The 21,282-nt window shown below is 39.9% G+C and overlaps 2 protein-coding genes across 2 annotated transcripts in view; one reads left to right on the forward strand and one right to left on the reverse strand.

Annotated features, from left to right (window-relative positions):
- LOC135696860 (WD repeat-containing protein 91) overlaps nt 1–21,282 on the forward strand; it is a 123,768-nt gene that overhangs the window by 33,505 nt on the left and 68,981 nt on the right. The gene's annotated exons all lie outside the window — the stretch shown is intronic.
- On the reverse strand, nt 15,219–16,911 carry LOC135717544 (annexin B10-like). Its single transcript, XM_065239677.1, has 4 exons — nt 16,803–16,911; nt 16,540–16,716; nt 15,752–16,465; nt 15,219–15,673 (listed from the first exon to the last, which is right to left on the reverse strand). Exons 1-4 carry the CDS (start codon nt 16,818–16,820, stop codon nt 15,617–15,619), a joined length of 966 nt encoding a protein of 321 aa, XP_065095749.1. The 5' UTR covers nt 16,821–16,911; the 3' UTR covers nt 15,219–15,616.

Here is a 21,282-nt window from a genome sequence, read left to right on the forward strand (position 1 = left end):
TTCTGGTTCTTCGGATAATCTGGATTGACCGATAAAGTAGTCACATTATATACATTGTTCTAGAACTGTTGTTTGTTCAGAATCACGAGATGATTTTCCGGAGGATATGGCCACTTTACCCCAAATTTTAAATTCTTTATTAAATTCGCTTTGATCTCATTCAAACATAGAAAAAATCGCAAGGTTCTAGCACAATTTTTATAATGTGGCCACTTTATCGGTCAATCCAGATTATCCGGTGAACCATAATATAAATATAAATCCGAAAGTTGTCTTACAGTTGAAACATAATAGTTTGGCGACGAGAAAAAGTGATCATAGAAATTAAAGTTAGGTTTCCTCTAGAGCAATTAGTACCTGCTGATTATGATGTTGAAGTTGTTAGGAACATTAACTTTGGAAAAGAAGTTCCAATTGATTATAGAAGGATTGCTGATTTGACAAAGGTTGATTCATTCCTACAAGATATAATATCATACTTGAAAGAAGGATGGCCGAAACGGGTGGATAAACATTTTATTGATGTTTTTTTCAAATCAACAGGATCTGGAAATAGTAGATGAGTGCCTGCTTTACCAGGAAAGAGTTATTATACCAAAACAAATGCAAGGCGAGATTTTGAAATTATTACATGCAAACCATTCAGGAATAGTAAGGATGAAGCAACTCGCTAGACGTACGGTTTATTGGTATGGACTTAATAAAGACATTGAAAGTTTTGTCTCCCCATTAACGCTTGCAATAGTATGGCAGTAGTGCCAAAACCAAAAGTTACGTCTCAATGGACACCAACGTTAAGACCATTTAGTAGAATCCACATTGATTTCTTTTTTTTTTGAACATCGGACTTTCTTATTGATCATCGATAGTCACTCCAAATGGCTAGAAGTTGAATGGATGAAGAATGGAACGGATTCGAGAAGAGTTCTTAAAGTATTGGTAGAATTGTTTGCAAGGTATGGTCTGCCGGACGTTTTGGTTTCGGACAATGGCCCACCATTTAATTCTCATGTATTCATACAATTTTTAGAAAGGCAAGGAATAGTGGTGCTGAAAAGTCCACCCTATAATCCTTCCAGCAATGGACAAGCCGAAAGGCTTGTAAGGACAGTCAAGGACGTGCTTAAAAAGTTCTTATTGGACCAGGAATACATGAAGTTAGAGTTGGAAGATCATATTAACTTGTTTTTGTTTAATTATCGAAACAATTGTTTGACGAATGATGGGCGTTTTTCATCAGAGAATATTTTCTCATTTGTGCCATATATATTTTCTCATTTGTAGAGTTGTTGGCCCAAAACAACTGATTGATTTAATAAACCCCAAAAAGCACTATAAACGACAAATGCTTCAACCACAAGAAAAAACAGATGATGAAGGTCTAGGGATTAATACTGATGCTAACTTGGCAACAGATCCTATTTACAACCTGATGGAAGGAGAGATTTTATGGTTCAGGAACCATAATACTAATCTTCCGGCAAAATGGATTAAAGCTCATTTTTTAAAACGACTTTCTAAAAATACTTTTCAGATCATGATTGGAAGCGTGCCAACTATGGCGCACCGCAGTCAGCTTAGAATACCAAAATCATCGGAATCTCCTCCAAGACCAATAGTGACGACCACGGTTCAAAGACCGGTTAGTGGAACAGGGGAACACGTCGTCGATCCTTGCGAAAACAGGAGAAGTCCTGAACCTTCCGTACGATTGGCGAGGAAGCGAAAAAATGCTGTTACGGTGGAAGCATCGATTGAAGAACCTAGACGGTCCAAAAGAGTTCGTAAGGAGAAGATAGATAAAGATTTCGTTTATAGCTAAACGTTCGGAATTATAGTGGACAAATGTTCATTGCTCTGAATTGTAATTTTGATTATCATTGACTAGTGAAATTATATTGACTAATGTTAGTTCGAGAATTTCGAGTATTTCAATTTTATTTGACTACTTTATGTAGATTCTTAAGGAGGAAGGACTGAAGTGTATTTGTCAAATGACAAATGTAACTAAATGAAACGTTGGCTCTGAGATTTGTTATATTACCCACTGAGGTAAACTTGTAATACACGTAACGCATGCAAATGATAAAAGCAAAATAAACCAGTAGATAAGATCATTCTATTCTCGACTTGCAAGCGGAATACAAGTATTTTAAACCTTTATAAATCCGAAAGTTGTCTTACAGTTGAAACATAATAATCTCTTGATTCTGCACAACATTGAAAAAATCGCAAGGTTCTAGGACATTTTTTTTTATAATGTGGCCACTTTATCGGTCGTTCCGGATCCTCCTTTAGGCCAGTAGAGTTTTTCTGGGGGCGTATATGGTGTCTTTACATCATATCAAGAGCAAATTTTCATTACGTCGAATGTAACAAAGGTAAACAAAGTCGAGCTATCAGTGTCAATCGATGCTCCTGCTATTACACTATATACTGTCCGAATATAGGATCACATCCCATTTTTAAATTTATTTACCAGTCGAATTGCTTTTTGACGTAATCAAAATAGTTATCGATGTTAACTGTGGTCTTAGCTTACAAGTAATATCTTGATCAAATGGAACGGACACTCGTCTCAATGCACAGTGGGCAAAAAATGACAAAACCGCGACTAAATTGAATATCTCGGCTGCCAAACGCTTTCAGTCAACATGTTATACATATTCTCAAAGGAAAAACTCTCCTGAATCGATTGGCCGGAGACTTTTGCGTACCGAGATAGAGGGCAGGGATCAACCCGAGTTCCCGGTAATGTAGGAAATGCCACTATGTATCGCCATAATTTTAGACTTTACTTAACGTATATTACTGGAAATTGATAGTACTAAGTATATATCAAGAGCAAATTTTCATTATGTCGTAAGTAACATTCGCACCGATCCGAGAAAAATAAAGTTTTGTTTTGATGACCGAAAAGTTATTCCTATTTCCAATTAAACACATATAATCTCATAGTGATAGCAATGTTTAACATATTTAGCCGAGTTTTAATCATACAAAGGCAAATCGCTAGCTTTCATGCTAAGAAATACTGGTTTTTGAGTCAAAAGTTATTATACGTCGTTTGGTGGCCCCTATTGTTACTTAAGTCAAAGTGTATTTACCAGGATATTCGGGAGAATTATCAATTACGTCTCCTTACGTGCAGCCCATTCATCATTTTAGGACCACCGAAATCATCTTAGCAACAAACAGTTCGATTTATTCACTTTAATAATGAGAAAGCGAAACGACGAAAGTACACTTTTCACGGGTTTCTCAGTGCTGTTACTTAAGGCAAACGGCATCTCCATAGAAATCGGGTGACTTAAGTAACATCGAAAACTATTTTGATCGGAAGGTGATTACGTCAAAAAGCAATTCGACTGGTAAATAAATTTAAAAATGGGATGTGATCCGCTCACTTGCCGCTGGCTTCTTGGAAGCCCCTGATCCCCTCATCACAGTCGAGCACCTCCAGCCAGCGACCTTCAGCCGTCCCGGTCCTGTGTATGAGTCCGGAAAAGGGGTCTTCCAAAATCCAACTGCAGGCGAGTATTCTAGTTTTCCGAACAATTCTGTCCCTGAAACGCTTATCACTTCTAGTCGTAATTCGTCAATAAACTCGTTCGTGGTTTACCCTAGTCGGACACCGGGACGCACACTTGCCGCATGCTTTTTGGAAGCCCCTAATTCACCCATCGCAGTCGAGTTGGATGTGAAGATGGGGTCTTCCGAAACCCTATTTCAGGCAAGTACGATGATAATTCGAGCAATTCTCTTCCTAAAATGTATGATGCTTACAGCCGCTTATTGCAAAACAAATCACATCCTGTTGTCTTCAACATGCCACTGGGACGCACACTTGCCGCCAGCCTTGTGGAAGCCCCTAGTCCTCTCATCGCAGTCGAGCCTAAGCTGCCAGCGTTCAACAGTCGTCCCAGCTCTGCGCATGAGTTGAGAGAGGGGGTCTTCCAAAATCAAACCGTAGGCAAGTACAGTCAGCAAACAACAACTTCTCTGCCTGTAAATATCTTGGTTTCCAGAGTACCATCTTACGTCTCTGCTCCACGACAATTGTGGTCTAATATTGACAATAACAGCACACCAGCCTCACCATGTTCAATCCAGTTGCCGCTGCACGTCGTAGGTAATTCTCCAGAAGCATCGAGGCCCTCTGACCTTGTCCTGCAAGATGCTGTTTTTGTTCATCGCAACCGACTCGTTCCTGAGATTGAAAGTGGTAGTCCTGTGATCCACCCAGTCTGCGCTCAGACTCAACAGATTACTGGCATGCCTCCCTCAAATTCTTCTTCTCAACTTCGAATCTTCTATCAAAATGTCCGTGGACTCCGAACGAAGATCGATGCCTTCTATCTCGCTGCGGCAGATTCGGAGTATGATGTGATAGTTCTAACCGAGACGTGGCTCGACACTTGCATCCTATCAACTCAGCTATTTGGTGGATCATTCACTGTTTTTCGGACTGATCGCAATCCACTGAACAGTAGAAAGCTGCGCGGCGGTGGAGTTTTGATTGCAGTGTCTACTAGATTGTGCTGCTGTGTCGACCCAGCTCTAGTTAGTGATGCTTTGGAACAGCTGTGGGTAAAAATCAAATTGCAAACGTGTTCAGTCAGTATTGGAGTATTATATCTACCACCTGATCGTTGAGATGATCTGTCCTTCATTCAGCTTCATAGCGATTCTGTTAGTTCAGTAATATCATGCTTGAAACCTCATGATTTTGCGCTTCAGTTCGGTGACTACAATCACCCCAACATGCATTGGACTGCTTCAGAGGATGGCGGACTTCATATAGATTCCAGTATATCCCGTTTTTCAACTTCGGATGGTGCTCTATATGATGCCTTTTGTTTCAATGGTCTGACGCAAATCAACTCTGTGAAAAATGCCAGTTCTCGTACTCTTGACTTAGTACTGGTGAACGATACAGCACTACCTAACTGCAGCATTTCTGAAGCGGTTGAATCTCTTGTAGAACTCGACACTGCACATCCCGCTATTGAGGTTGCCGTTTCTTTGCCGTCACCAGTGAGATTTGATCAGCCACACGAGAACCCGCAATTTGATTTCCGCCGTGTCAACTATGACTTGATGAGTGAAGCATTTTCTGTGATTGATTGGCAATTTTTGGATGACGAACGAGATCTGGATGACATCGTTGAGTCGTTCAACTCTGAGATACGTCGTGTTATCGAAGCTCACGTGCCACTTCAGCGTCCTACTCTGAAACCTCCATGGACAAACAATCGGCTTCGTAGATTGAAGCGCCGTCGACGTACTGCTCTTCGGAAATTCAAACGTAATCGATCACAACACCTGAAACGTCGTTTTGTTCTGGCCAGCAATAAATACACTAGCTTTAACCGCGAAATGTATGCTCGTTATATAGACAGTACGCAGAGAAATCTACGCCTGCATCCCAAACGTTTCTGGTCATTTGTTCGGTCGAAGCGTAAGGAAAATGGGTTACCTTCGTCTATGTATCTCGGTGCCCGCTCTGCTAGCACAGATGCCCACAAGTGTGAGCTGTTTGCTGATCACTTCAAGAGTGCCTTCTCGGACATGTCGATTTCGTCCTCGCATCTAAATGCAGCCATCCATGACACACCATCAGATAGGCTCGACTTTGGAATTTTCCAAATCACTGAGGAGCACGTACAAAAAGCGATACGTAAACTTAAACATTCTGCGTCATACGGTTCGGATGGTATTCCTGCATGCATTCTTAAGAATTGCTCAAGTGTCTTATTGATGCCGCTAGTGAAATTGTTTAATATTTCATTACAGCGAATGACATTCCCATCCGCGTGGAAGACTTCGGTCATGATTCCTATTCACAAAAAGGGGGACAAGTGTGATATTTCCAATTACCGCGGGATAACGTCGTTGAATGCTTGCTCCAAACTCTTTGAGATAATCGTGAACGATGCCTTGTTCGAAGCTAGCAAGAATTACATCTCTAGTGCCCAGCATGGATTTTTTCCAATAAGATCTGTGACAACGAACCTCACTCAATTCACTTCATTGTGCATTCGATCGATGGACGCTGGCATGCAAGTAGATGCTATATACACTGATTTCAAAGCTGCATTCGACCGAGTGAACCATGCTATTCTGCTTCGAAAACTCGAGAAATTTGGTGTATCCGTCGCCTTTGTTCGTTGGTTCGAATCATACCTGTCAGGACGGTCTATGAAAGTTAAATTAGGCTCCTCACATTCAACCGCCTTCCCGATTGTATCCGGAGTTCCACAAGGGAGCAACCTAGGCCCCCTATTGTTTTCGCTTTTCATTAATGATGCATCGTTTGTTTTACCATCTGGAAATCGTGTTTTCTACGCTGATGATGTTAAGATTTACATGGTAATCACATGCATCGAGGACTGTGCCTACCTGCAGAGTTTGTTGGAGTCATTTGAGGATTGGAGCAAACGGAACTTACTGGAACTGTGTGTAACGAAATGCAACACTATTTCGTTTTCCAGAAAACGTCATCCGATCATCTTCCACTATCGTCTTGCTGGTCATGATCTAGAACGGCTGAATCAGGTTAGAGACCTTGGTGTGATATTGGACTCTGAACTTAACCTCCGGACACATTATGCTGATGTGATTTCAAAAGCGAATAGGCAGCTTGGATTTATCTTTAAACTTGCCGATGGATTCCGTGACCCTCTGTGTCTGAAATCACTGTACTGCGCCTTGGTTCGCTCGATCCTTGAATCTGCTGTAATAGTTTGGTGTCCGTACAGCAGTATATGGGTTGACCGTATAGAATCGGTTCAAAGAAAATTTGTGCGCCTAGCTCTTCGTTATCTACCTTGGCGTGAACATCTAAATCTTCCTCCCTACGAACATCGATGCATGCTGTTAGGAATTGAAACACTGGAGAAACGAAGGTCTGACATGCAAGCGGTTTTTGTCGCCAAAGTATTAACTAGTGAGGTTGATGCACCTGCCATTCTTGCCGATATCAACGTTTATGTACCTGAACGCCCCCTTCGTCGGCGTAACTTCCTGCATTTGGCATCCCGCAACAGTCGATACGGGCAACACGACCCAATACGGTTCATGGCCTCTCGCTTCAATGATGTATCTGAGCTTTTCGACTTTGAAGCTTCTGCAGCTACTTTTCAACGCCGCCTAAGTAATCGATTGTAAAGCTGTTATGTGCATGGATTGATTATGAGCAGGTGAGTGACTGTCCATCCCCTGATGACTGTATGAATTGTGCTACCTGTTTTCATTTTTGTTTCCGGTTGCTTTCGACCCTTCCACGAGGACTTGACAATCAATGACGATGCTGCACTGTTGCTGACACACTTTTATGACACTGACCGCATTTTAACGTTTTTAATTTACACTGTAGTAATTATTGTATTTTGCATTGTTTTTGCTGTGAACTGTGTAATTGTTAATGTTTAGTTTCTGTTTTCTATGTACTTAATTTAAGAAAAGAAACAGGGTTTTTATGCCAATTTGAGTTCACCATGACTCAATTTGGCTTTTCCCTGTCCAACTTCATTAAGACAACCTTGTCAGATGGAGGAATACAAATAAACAAATATTCGGACAGTATATAGTGTAATAGCAGGAGCATCGATTGACACTGATAGCTCGACTTTGTTTACCTTTGTTACATTCGACGTAATGAAAATTTGCTCTTGATATATTCGGTAAATGCGATGTTTTTCTTCAGTCGAGTATTAGTACAAGACACTGAAGAAGTCTGCACATTGTAGACGAAATACGCGTATCTGTCAAGGATAAGCAAATAATGTAGTGGAATTTAATGGATAGGGTAGAGCACTACTTCGGCCTAATCGCCCATTTTGGGCCTATCGAGCAGAAAACTTCAAATAAGTTCATGATTTCAGAGTTAACAAGTCAATTATGCGTTTGGTACGATACTTTAGTTAATAAGCTACCGAACGAAGTCAATGAGAACGCGTGGTATGAAAGTTTTCACCCACTATTCCCAAAAACAAAAGAAGCGCTCTGACCGAATCAATTTTTATCTTCATACGATAGGCCGAAGTGAATTCATTGGCGTTTCAATGCGTTAGGCCGAGTTTAAAATCCGTAGGCCGAGTTTGGCGTCAAGAAACAGTGTTGGACTTTTGACAATATCTCAACGATTGGTTTCTCGTTTTCAAATCTTATGGTACTTACGGAAAGGCAAATAAATTTGGAAGCCATCAGTAATAATAACATTCCGTTTGGTGCTAAACTGATCTAGAAGAAATACTAAGTGCGTGTTATGCTTAATAGGCCGGAAATGGGGTAATTAACCCTATTACTAATCCTTCTCTCTCTCATTGTAAAAGTTGCTTACATAAGACCGCGTATAACTCAAGAATGGATCGTCCGATTTGAGCAATATTTTTTTTTGTGTTCGTCTCCGCCCAAGGAACATTCTTACATTGAAAAAACAAACAAACATTTCACAACAACGAAAAGGAACTCATTACGAATGTGTTTCCAAACATCGTTCAAAATTAAGGGAATCACGATTGGTTGAGTGCACGTGCGATTTCGGCACGTCGGATGTCGATGATTTGAATTTCGAAATTCAAAATGCAATTGCTGGACAATTAATTTCGTTCAAATCATTCGATACTGTGACTAATCCGGACAAAGTAACCAATTATCCAATGGAGTTCCTGAATTCATTGCATTAATAATTTACGACTAAAGGTTGGATCTGTTATCATCATGCTGCGGAAACTCAATCAACCGAAATTGTACAATGGAACAAGATTGGCCGTGAAACAACTCAAGGATTATGTGATCCAAGCAACGATACTCAAAGGTAAATTCAAGGGCGAGGAAGTGCTCATACCGAGAATTAACCACTTCATTCGAGCAGTTAAAACGACGTTTACTACCACTCGAACTTTGAAATAAAACATTATTTTGAGAGTTGGTTGGAAATGCTAACATGAAGCTTTAGTATGATAATTTATTAGCTAGAGAATGATCTTTTTTAGAAGAGAGTAGGTGGATAGTTCCGTTAGAGTACGGCAGTATGAAGATTGAATAGAAGTTGAAAATGAGCGAAGGGCCAATAATGCGACAGTTTTTAAAGATAGACGCACATCTTTTGTGTAACCCGTACGATTATTTTGAGATTTTTTCTTCTAGAACATCGAGAAAAGTAGCCAACATTTGTGCGTTTCATAGAAATTAGTTGGTCCAGTTTTGTGAAATCGCTGGTAGAAAGTCACGCCAAAACTGCTTGAAAATGTGGTCAATTCCACTGATATCAACAAATTTACCTTTCTAGTTCAAACGCATTCAATTTCCGGTTCGCCTTGCATTCGCCATGACAATTAATAAATCACAAGGCCAATCTTTGGACGTGTGTGGAATCAACCTCGAATACCCTTGCTTTTCACATGGCCAATTCTAGAGTAAGATTTGAAATAGGCCTATGTCCAAAACGTAAACAAACCAAAAAATGAATTTTAAATTTTTACGCCACTATTCAATTCATATTTAAGAAAATTGAAATATTTTAGGCATTTATATTGTTCACACTAACAAAAGTAACTGTATCTCAGTATACAACATCCAAAATATGCGAAAAGCTTTCAAAAATATATGAAAATCGATAACAATATAATTTCATAAATTAATAAGCCTTTTTTGTGAAACTTTCAATGGATAGGCCCTTTTTGTTAAGCCGTTGTGCTTGTCATCAGAAAGGGTACGCCCTTTGCTAAGCCTTTTCGCAACGTCAAAAAAAATTCAAAACAAATCATCGGCCCTGCCTCAAGCAGTAGGGCCTAGTTTCGGTTAGAAATTTTTCAATGATCGGTTCTTCTACGCCACTAGGCTTATCAATGAAATTAAATAAAGGAACGACCAACCACGTTTTAGCGTGCGGGCCTATTAATGAATCGAAAAATTTCGTTGATTGGTCGTTTCGGAAATCGAGTTATTTTTAATGATTTTTCTCGGAACTTTCCTACACGATTAGTAGCTATCAAGCGGTGCTAAAGAATGGTATCAAAACCCGATTTGTTTACGTTTTGGACATAGGCCCATTTCAAATGTTACTCGAGAATTGTAAGTGGCATGTTCACGTGTTAGAAAGCCTTCTTCTTTGTTTATTTATGAGCCGGATAACAAAACGAAGAATGTACCCGAGCAAAGTTAGAGATCAAATTGAAATCAGAATTTGCTGTTATGATGTAACTTATTTTGAATACACCAATTGATCTCATTTTGGTTGACTTAACGTGTAACACAGCAAAAATGAGAGCAATATTTTACACTGTTGAATCAAACGAAAAGCTAATCTTACTTTCAATTAAATCAATTTGATTGCTGATTTTGCATTCATATTATTTAACTGAATACGGGCGTGGCGTAAATGGTTAGTATCCATGCTTCTGACGCTGAAAGAGTTAAGTTCAAAGCTCACTCTGGGAAAGTCATGAATAACCTAAAATGTTTTAAACAAAACAAATAAACAATATTTTTTAGTTCAACCAGTGGCGTCGCCCTAACCTCAATCTACCTGTGCAATTGCTCTCAAAACTTAAATAAATTTAAAAAAACGGCTTCCAATGGATACAAATCAGTGAAACTAGAAGACCCTGTTCCGTTTAAAACTGGTTTGAATGTAAGCATGACCCTAAATAACGTTTTCAAAGTTGTTGAACAGGTAAAAAGTGAGGTTACGCGACGCCACTGAGTTCAACAACAGATGAACTTAAATTAAATTTTTAACGAGACGCTAACAGCAAAACTTCAAGTTAAGTTGCTTTCATTTAAAAAGTTTTGACTGCATATTTGAAAGCACAGTATGATATCAGACTTATGTCGCAACAATTGAAATCAAAATGAGTTTTCATTATGATAGGAACTGCAAACTTTAATATCGATTTCGATCGAAAAATGATTCCATAAGCCACTTAAAATTCCGTGTAAATAAATGTTATTGAATGCAAACCAATTCAAAAAGTGTTCCATTTAATTAATGATTGAAGTAAGAGTAGTTTAATCTAAATCAATCGCAAATAAAGACTGAAACGCGCAAAAAAATCGTTTCTTTCAGTCAAAATTCTTATCACAAAAATCTTCTTATTTTTCTTTTGGTAGTTCAATTCATATATTTAAAGGAAAAATGTTCGTTTATTGTTTTGGTTTGCCAAATCCGAACTGCCGTGCCTTCCCCTTAACCCCTTCCATTAAATTTTGCACAGTGGTCTCATCAACCTTATTCGTCGCCGAACGCCAGTTAGATTTAAACTGCTACTCGTTTTCCATCGATTTATTAGTTTTTTTTTGATGCCGCTAAATGACCACACGTGCATATGGCCTGCCAGACGAGATATTTTTTTTTCCGGAACTTCGATAGTTTGATGGTTTTGAACATTTCAGTCACCTTCCCTTTTCCTGATACGGTATAAAACTCCTGTCCCGGAAGCTGCTTGAAATCCGCCTTCACATAAGTTTCGTCGTCCATAACGACACAGTCGAACTTTGTGAGCAGATTCGTATACAGCTTTCGGGACCGCCGCTTTGCCGACGTGTTTTGTTTGTAATCTCGGTTCGCCACCTTCACCTTCTTAAACGTCGATAACCCGGCTCGTTTCTTGGCCCGCTGCACAGTAGTATGGGAGCCATTGAGCTTGCCAGCGACGTCCCGGATGGAGAGGTTAGGATTCCGCTTGTATTTCACCACCACCTTCTTCGTCGTCGCTGCCTCGTCCGGATTACGATTGCCGCCGCTTCCAGGCTTCCTGGCGGTCGACAGACGCTCCCCGAACACTTTTCAATCGTTTGTCACGGTCGTTTTGCCCACATCTAGCATTTTTTCCAACTTGGCGTGTGAGAACGTCGGATTCTCTTGCTGCGCGAGCAAAATTTTGACACGCTCCTCTTGCTTGGACGTCATTTTGAAAACTGGAGAGCAAACGATGAAAACTCATCATAGCAACCATTGTATATACACTCAATTTCCAAATGCAGCATTTCAGGTTTTTTAAATGCATTTTTAACAGAAATACATCAATTTGAAGTTGACCAATTTTTGCGCGTTCCAGACTTTATTCCATTCAAAGAGATTAATTTATATACCGACTTCCCTCGCTGCTAACAATGTTCAGCGAGTAAATGCAGCTACCTATGCTGCTATTGCAGCGGGCAGAAATCAAAATACTAGCCAATGTAATTCTAACGGAAATTTTGAAAATTTTGATTTAGGAAGCTGCTTCTAAAATTGATTTTTTACAGAAATCATTAATTGACATGATTACTGATATGCTTAAATCTAACTCCATGTTTAATGTTATTCAAACTGGAGTTAAATTTGCGAACAATATCGTCATGACATTGAAATTTAGCAATGGATTTTAAATTGGAATGCTCGATCTATTAAAGATAATGAAGACGAGCTATTTAACTTTTTGGGAGTTCATAACGTGCATATTGCCGTTATAACTGAAACGTTCCTTAAACCTGGCCATAAGGTTAAGAAGGACTCAAATTACTTGATTTATAGAAATGATCGTCTTGATGGACCCTGTGGTGGCGTTGCCATCATTATTCATAGACGAATCAAACATAAAATTCTTTCTTCATTTGAAACCAAATTTTTTGAAACTTTGTGAGTTTATGTTGAAACAAAATTTGGACAACTTACGTTTATAGCTGCCTATTTGCAATTTCAATGCGTAGGCCAGCAAAAGAATTTTCTCAAGGGTGACCTTCAGAAACTTCCCGTCATAGGCCTAAAATTATTGGCGATTTTAATGCAAAACACCGCTCATGGAATAATGCTCAAAGCAACTCCAATGGTGATATTCTGTTTGATGATTGTTCTGCAGGTTATTACACTATTCAATATCCAAACAGCCCAACATGATTTTCTTCAGCAAAAAATCCCTCTACTATTGATTTGGTCTTAACTGATTCATGTCAACTTTGTAGCCAATTGGTTACCCATGCTGACTTCGGTTCTGATCACCTTCCAGTAACTTTTGAAATATCCCAAGAAATAATTTCTGATCCCAACAGCTCTACTTTCAATTCCCATAGAGCTTATTGGGAGCAATATCGATCATTTATGGAATATAACTTCGATTCAAACATTCCTTTGCAAACCAAAAATGATGTTAATTAAGCTCTTGAATCTCTGACTACTTCTATAGTTGAAGCAAGAGCTGCCTCAGTACCAAAATGCGAGGATAAATTAGATTGAATTATAATAGGCGACGATCTTCAGCTCTTGATCCGTCTTAAAAATGTCCGTAGGAGACACTATCAAAGAACACGCGATCCTGCCATGAAAGTTATCTGGCGGGATTTACAAAAACAAATTAAAAAGCGATTCGACAGTGTTTGGGCATGCTGAATTGAAAAAGTTTAATTTGCCACTTTATACTATGTCAAAATTATTTAACTGACAGAACTCGGCAGGTAAACTAACAAAATTCCAAATCCGTACGACTACATTGTTAGAGCAGGAGTTCCTCAGGGTAGCATTCTTGGGCCTTTATTGTATAACATTTTCACTTCGGACCTCCCTGATTTGCCTCAGGGCTGCCACAAATCTTTGTTCGCTGATGACACAGGCATTTCCGCTAAAGGAAGAAGTCTTCGTGTTATTTGCAGCAGACTGCAGAAAAGTTTAGATATTTTCTCTTCTTATTTACAGAAATGGAAGATTTCACCCAACGCTTCCAAAACTTAACTTACAATATTTCCACATAAGCCTAGAGCTTCTTTTTTGAAACCTAGTGGTAGTCACATAGTCACTATGAACGGAGTTCCAATTTCCTGATCAAACCAAATGAAATACCTTGGATTAGTACTTGACCAAAAATTAACTTTTAAAGATCACATTGAGGGCATTCAAGCCAAATGTAACAAATATATAAAATGTTTGTATCCTCTTATAAATAGGAAATCCAAACTTTGCCTGACGAATAAACTTCTAATATTTAAACAAGGTTTTAGACCGGCCATGCTTTACGCTGTGCCAATATGGTCTAGTTGTTGCACTACCAGGAAAAAAGCACTTCAAAGGATTCAGAACAAAGTTCTGAAGATGATTTTGAAGTTGCCTCCCTGGTGCAGTACTACCATCTACAACCAAGATTCCATCGGACTGCATATGGATACCATGAGCCAATGTCTGCGATGATTCGGGCATTCTCCGCTGTGGAAGAAGCATTTGAATTCGGAGAAACATCGAACCAATTTCGAAACCGATTGAGAAGATTGTTATTATTTTTGTAATCTGTTTATCTGTTGCTTTTTTGTGTATTATCTAAGTTTTATTCATTAAGACAACTACTATAAATAAATAAATAACTATGAGTGCTCACTCATCGCGATTGCTCATTACAGCTAAAATCGCTAATTGTGACCCTCTAAAAGAAAAATTGACAGGTTTTATGTGTCATACACAAGCTTTTCCTCCTTTGCCTGTATCTAAAAATTGTTATTATAATATCCCACAGTTTCATAATTGCGGAAAGTAGCATTTTAGCTGGAATGAGCATTTGCAAGCCTTCATATAAGAGAGAGAAAGCGAAGCAAATAAAATAACTGGCATGATGATATTTTCTCACGCATACACTGGCAACCCTAAGCATTGTTTACATCGAGGTTCACACCATGCATACTCGTTGCTTTCGTCGAGTATTTTTGTTTAAATTAGAGATTTGAGGTCAAACGTTATTAAAGATATGTTTTATAATGATCCGAATACTTCAATCTAATATGAATTACTTTCTACCCACTGACAGGTCTTCTGGTCGATTGACTGCACTTTTATGACAGTTCAATTTGGCTGCAGATCTGGCTTCTCGTTTCTCTCTCCCTCTTACAGAGCTGTAATTAATTTGATTGAAAATGCTTGCAGTTTTAAAATATTTGAGTTTTCCAACTAAAGTAGATTTTTTCCACATCCATCTCTATTGATGGTTGAATTGATGATTGGAACAAATGGTTTTGTGGTATGAACATTATTTGAATTTTAATACAATAAAACAACTTATGATGTTGTACTAAAAGATGATACATTAAACACCTGACATTCGACAAAGATAGGAGAGGATAGGAGGAGATTCTAGTGGTTCGGTTTGAAACATACCGATGAATGTACATGTACTTGTGTGCTGCAATGATGTATAGCCATCTGCAGCTGCATTAGTGACACGTGTCATATACCTTACTAGTCGTAGCAAAACAGAAGGCAATAATTATTCCACACAGGAAACCATTACGAACATGGCGGTTTTATTTGTTATTCTGCAGTGACTGACACGTTTAGTTTAGTATTCCGCGCAAGTTACAGCAAGTATACACAAACACACGTATATGGATGCATGCATAAGATATTTTCAGCAGCGAATGATTATTTTTTCAACCAATACAAAGATGAACCATTTACGCTTTATTCTGTATCATAGAGATTCGAGGCCTCCTCTAATGTTCCGATGTTTAGTTTGGCAATTTGCGATTATTCATCACATTAGAAGAGCTTGGAGATGTGAGTGGGTTTAATGGATAAATCGGTTTGTAATATGTTGACACATTTTGAAGCGATAGGCGTACATAGCTTCTGCTTTGCATGGTAGGAATTTGTTCAAGCATCGCCGATAAGTGCAAGTAAGGCACGCTTGTAATCACCAGACGTTTCTCCCTGTAATGAGCAGAATAAATCAATTAGTCATATGTACCAGTTCACACAGGGTTACTGTATCGATTTGCGATTGCTAACCTTGACAACGCTATACAGCGATTTGTTGTACATTTGCTCAAACTCATCCTTGATGTTCTGTAAATCGATCTCCGAACGGCAGATTATAATACGAATCAGAGCTGCGTCGTCAGTTCCGACGCCATCCATGGCTTTGTGTAGCCTTTTGGCGAAGAAATGTGGGGTCATTTGCACGCATTCAACGATCGAACTTAGCGCATCGTATAATTCTCCGCTGAGTTCGGCTTTCAAAGCTTGTTCGATCGTCCGGCCAGTGAGACTTTTGTATTCGTCGAATACGATTTCCAGCTGGTCAAAGCTAGCGTGAGCCAGGATTTTGTAAAATACCTCCTCATCCGTACCTAACTTGCCTTCACCTGCATTGTACAACTGGTTAGCTTGTTCGACGGCTAGATCCGGATCAACGGTTCCTTGAGGATCGCGTGATCCTATACAGATCATTGTCAGTAGCCGCCTGAAGCTACCGGAAGTTTCACTGCAAAGATGTTCTGCCAATGGACGGTCGTACATCTCTTCGTAGTTGGCCACTACGTCGTGGATTTGTTCGTTGTTCAACGAGCACAGAATCTCGATCAGTGTTTTTTCGTTAGTTCCGATGCCATCCATGGCCTTGTGCAATTGCTTGCAGAGATACTTGGCAGGAGGCAGCATGAGTCCGATAATTACATCTTCGAACTTTCCGCCCAACTCAGATTTCAGATCTTCAATCAAGTCCTACAATGATCGTAATTGTAGGATAATATCATATTAGGTGGTGGTAACCACTTTTGTTAATTCTATTCACATACCCGACCTAGTTCGCGGGTGAAAGCTTCCGAAATTTCTTGACGCTGTTGGTTGGTCCTGGCGCATAGGACGTCGATGATGGCTTGCTCATCGGTGCCGAAGCCCTTCATGGCTTTCCGTAGGGCAGCTGCATCGCCAGCAGCGTCAAATTCCTCCGCTGGATAAACGGTGGGGTGAGGCTAATGATTGGAAATGTCCGCATCAGACGAGTATAAATAGATCTAGGTGTGTTTTACGAGTTGGAAAAAATGACGTTTCTACTTACAGTATAGTACCAGGACATTTTAAAACTTGTGGATAGTTTTGATTAGTACGATAAAAGTGTAGAGTAGAGTTCAAATATCAACTACAATAAATTGACTGACGTTCAGTGGCGATGTTAAAAATATAAAGTATTCTCTCTGAATGTAAACGCTGGACTGAAAGAAGAGAAGAACAAATCCGGCACTTGTTGTGAGTGTGGTGTGCATCTGTAGTATGTACAGGTTTCAATTGGTGTGGTATATATGTTTCATACATCTATAAATACAACAATACAGCCACCAAAATGTTGCTTCACATCGAGTCGCGTAAACTGTTGCATCGCACAGCAGTATTTCTTAACGGTTAATTTTCAGTGTGGAAAATGGGTTAAGAAATTTTAATTTTAATCACTGAAAAATAAAATTACAGATTTTGAATTTTGTGCGGAATTTGCATTTGCCGCGGATGTTGCGCGTTTTTAAAGCTCTGTGGCACGGATTTTTGAAAAGTTAATGCCCCTATTATTGGGTTCATACATAAATTGCGAACGAAAGCATTGTTTGACAATGTTTAACTAGTAAACAAAAATATCCATTTGTATTGTCCAGCATTGTTCTACGAAAAATTAAAGAACGGGAGAATTTTATCGATGGGCCCAAATTTGTTAAAACTCTGTATTTGTTCCAAATTCAAAATAAATTACATTCCATTTTAACCTAGGTGCTCCAGTTACTACAGTAACTTACCAGCCTTAATTGTTATGATATAGATCTAAGTGTTTTTACATTGTTCCTGCCTTGGCAATTCAGTATTTTACACCTGCATGTCATTATAACAATTGAAATCTTAAAACTAAAAACTAAATCTTATCTAAGTATAAAGGGAATTTATCGTTGTAATTGAGGATTGCAACGATTTTTGCCTGAAATTATTAATTATTTTGTTGTACATTTGTTCTGAAGTCTAAACCTTCGAAATTATATGTACCTCGGTAGTACTGTACCAGGGAGGCAACTTCAAAATCATCTTCAGATCTTTGTTCTAAATCCTTTGAAGTGCTTTTTTTCCTGGTAGTGCAACAACTAGACCATATTGGCACAGCATAAAGCATGGCCTGTGTAAAAACTTGTTGAAATATTAGAAGTTTATCCGTCAGGCAAAGTTTGGTTTTCCTGTTTATAAGAAGATACAAACATTTTATATATTTCTTACATTTGACTTGAATGGATGGGCCCAATCTTTAGATCCATAGGTCAACATAAGTGTCATTTCCCTCCTACTTGTATTTTTCGTGTTTACGATTGAGGTGAGGTGGATAGGGGGAGTGTGTGGGCAGGACTGGCCAACACAGAGTTCAATTTAAGCACAGGGAATTCGTCACCGCGTAAGAAATAACGTGAAATATACTTTTACTGATTACAATGAACAACGTGTTATTTATTGCGACGTTAGAAAAAACTAGAAAAGTTAATGCAAAAGGTGGTACACTTTCTCTTCGCTGTTTTGACAGCTTCAGTTCAGTGGCTCAGTACCCCTGTGGTAACTTTATACGCTCAACACTCCTCCTCGCTGATCCACTGACCCCTCCTTCTTCTCTAGTCAGCTTCACAAGTCCGAGTTCGGCTGCAAACTGCTGCATCTTCAATGGTCCCAACGGCTTGGTGAAAACATCAGCAACCATTCTTTCCGTAGGACAATATCCCAACTGAATCAGTCCCTTAGCGCACAGATCCTTCGCATGATGGTGCCTACTCAAGTAACCAAAAGTTCCGCATTCAACACTTCCAAGTTCCATAAAGTTCAAATAAAGTTCCGACAGAACTTTCAAGTTCCATAAAGTTCAAATAAAGTTCCGACAGAACTTTCAAGCCACATGATGCAATCCGCACAAATCTTTTTTTGTAACAAAATTTAATGTACGTAAATATGAAATAATCGGTGGCCCGAATAAATCGTAATTCTTATATTTATGCAACATTCTATCCAAAAATAAAAAAAATATTAAAAAGTTATTTCCTGGATTCGAACCCGTGTATTCGGCATGTGATCTACGATTGCTAACCACTGCGCCACAAGTGGGATGGAATACCATGTGGGCAAACACCAATTTAAATTCATCAAGGTGTTGTGTTTCGTACTCAAGTCAGTCAGCTGGCTCAGAAAACTTCAACAATAGGCGGGACAACAGCTCACTTTAATATATTTCAGATGACGTGGTGGTTTGTGCTGAGACTCTCACGCAGAAGAACTGGGTTTAATTCTTCAAACAGCTCCATTACTAATACTAATGCTGATAAATCAATACACATTAATACCTGCATTTAGAAATAACTTTCATAAAAGTGCGAACTAAATATAGAATTGGTGTAGAGGACAAAAACCTTTTTTAATTTATTTTCTAAAAGTTCCGTTCAAGTTCCGCCAGAGGCTGCATAGAATGCTCTTCAATTATGGTACCGGAACTTTCAAGTTCTTATAACGACTTAAAAATGAGGCTGCTTAGAATTCTATAGACCACCTTCAACCAAGGTGCTTAAGCCATAAATAGCCTTTATCAGAACTTTTGGTTACTTGGGTAGTATCGATATGCTTGCTACGCTTATTTTTCCAACAATACGAAGTCAATGCAGCTACGGTTATCCTCATTGATCAACGTTGGCTGCTTCTGATCCTCTTCTAGCTCACGAAGTAGTCGGCGTAGCCATACAGCCTCTTGTGCCGCCTCCGAGAGTGCGACATATTCAGCCTTCATAGTAGATGTTGAAACATAGTTCTGCTTCCTGCTTGCCCAGTTAACCGTTGCTCCACTCAGCATAAAAGCAAATCCGCTGGTAGATTTCCGGTCCGAAACATCTCAGGCCCAGTCTGCATCAGTGTATCCAACCAGTTTCGCGCCATCTTCATGTTCAACTCCAAGCCGCAATACCATATCTTCAGTACCGATCAGGTATCGGACAACTCGCTTCAGCTCGATCCAATCCCGCTGCATCGGACGGCTGCAACTCCGACTGAGAATCGACACGGCTGCTGCAATGTCAGGTCTTGTGTTCGTGGCCACGTACAACAGCGCACCATCTGGCTGTTTCATATATCCAGTGTCCATTGGATATTTCGATCCTTTGGCTTTGTCAAGCCCGTAACGGTCGGCGATTTCCCAAATGAACGACTTCTGGCTGAGCGAATAGAATCCATCACTGTGATTTTGAACCTTTATACCCAGGAATAAGCTTTTCTCTCCCAACGACGAGATTTCGAAATGTTTCCACAGCTCTAGCTCCAGCAAATCCATCTGACGCCGATGTCGGCAGATCACAACCATGTCGTCGACGTAGATGAGCAAGTACATCCACTCACCGTTAGCCAACCGCTTTGAGAACAGACAAGCATCCGATTCTGACTGATGGAATCCTAAATTCAGAAGCACTTTCTTAACCGTCCACACACGGGCTGCTTGTTTTAGCCCGTACAGGCTTCGATTCAGCTTGCATACCAACTCCTCCTTTCCCAGCTCCGTGTATCCCGGGGGTTGACGCATATAAATGTTCTCACTTAATGCTCCATTCAGGTACGCATTCTTCACGTCGATGTGACGAACTTGCAGCTTCCAATGATCCGCCACTGTCAGCAGTACTCTGAATGTTGATTGCATAGCGACTGGCGCGAACACCTCGCTGAAGTCCATGCCGTATCGCTGCGCAAATCCTTGGGCAACAAGCCTTGCCTTATATCGCACCACTTTTCCAGCGGAGTCCTTCTTCTTTTTGAAGACCCACTTCGAGCCTATCGCCTGTCGACCAACTGGTAACGGCACTGTAGAGAAGTAATGACCACGTATTGTTGGATAACAGTAGGTCGTGTGAATAAAAGCGTTTACTTTACTTTTCCCGTAAGAAATGCACGGGAAAGTAAAGTAAACTCTTTTTATTCATACGGCCCAGTGACTCGAATTCTTCGTTCATCGCCTTGATCCATTTATCACTGTTTACACTGCTCACCGCTTCGTGGTGGTTCTTCGGTTCCCGATCATCTACGTTGGCGATCCTGACGACGAAATCTTCAAACCTTGTTGGTAACACTCCTGCAGTTTCTCACAGGGGTCTACTCGGACCGACTTGATCATCGCTTTCTTCCTCCGCATCGGAATAGTCGGGAAAACCACTGCATTCTTCTTCTTCTTCCTCAGGAAAACCTTCGAAATCCGATTCATCATCAATGCTCTCGTTAGCCACAGACTGCAATTCAACCAGCATCGGACGTGCCGTCCGTTCCTCTGGAACTGCTTCTTCCTTCCGCTTCAACAGTCTCTTGCGGCGACTGGTCCTTCAGTGCTTCACTTGGCGGCTCCTCCTGAATCTCTGAACCGAGTTTCAGGAACCTGGCATCCCGACTGATGACAATTTTGTTCGTCTTCTTATCCAAGAACCGATAGACCTTTGATCCACAAGCATAACCGACGAAGATGAGCTTTTCCGCCCGGTTTTCCAGCTTGCCTCGCTTCGCGT

The sequence above is a fragment of the Ochlerotatus camptorhynchus genome, unplaced genomic scaffold (genome assembly GCF_037179485.1).
Source record: "Ochlerotatus camptorhynchus isolate MF236.1 unplaced genomic scaffold, CSIRO-AGI_Acam_v1.1 ptg000062l, whole genome shotgun sequence".
In the NCBI taxonomy this organism is placed as follows: domain Eukaryota; kingdom Metazoa; phylum Arthropoda; class Insecta; order Diptera; family Culicidae; genus Ochlerotatus; species Ochlerotatus camptorhynchus.

What these genes read in the sequence shown, in the direction of transcription:
- LOC135717544 (XM_065239677.1), bottom strand. An exon ending in TCACCCGCGAACTAGGTCGG is followed by an intron (nt 16,466 to 16,539) that starts GTATGTGAATAG and finishes CGATCATTGTAG; the next exon opens with GACTTGATTGAAGATCTGAA. An exon ending in CGCTGTATAGCGTTGTCAAG is followed by an intron (nt 15,674 to 15,751) that starts GTTAGCAATCGC and finishes TGCTCATTACAG; the next exon opens with GGAGAAACGTCTGGTGATTA.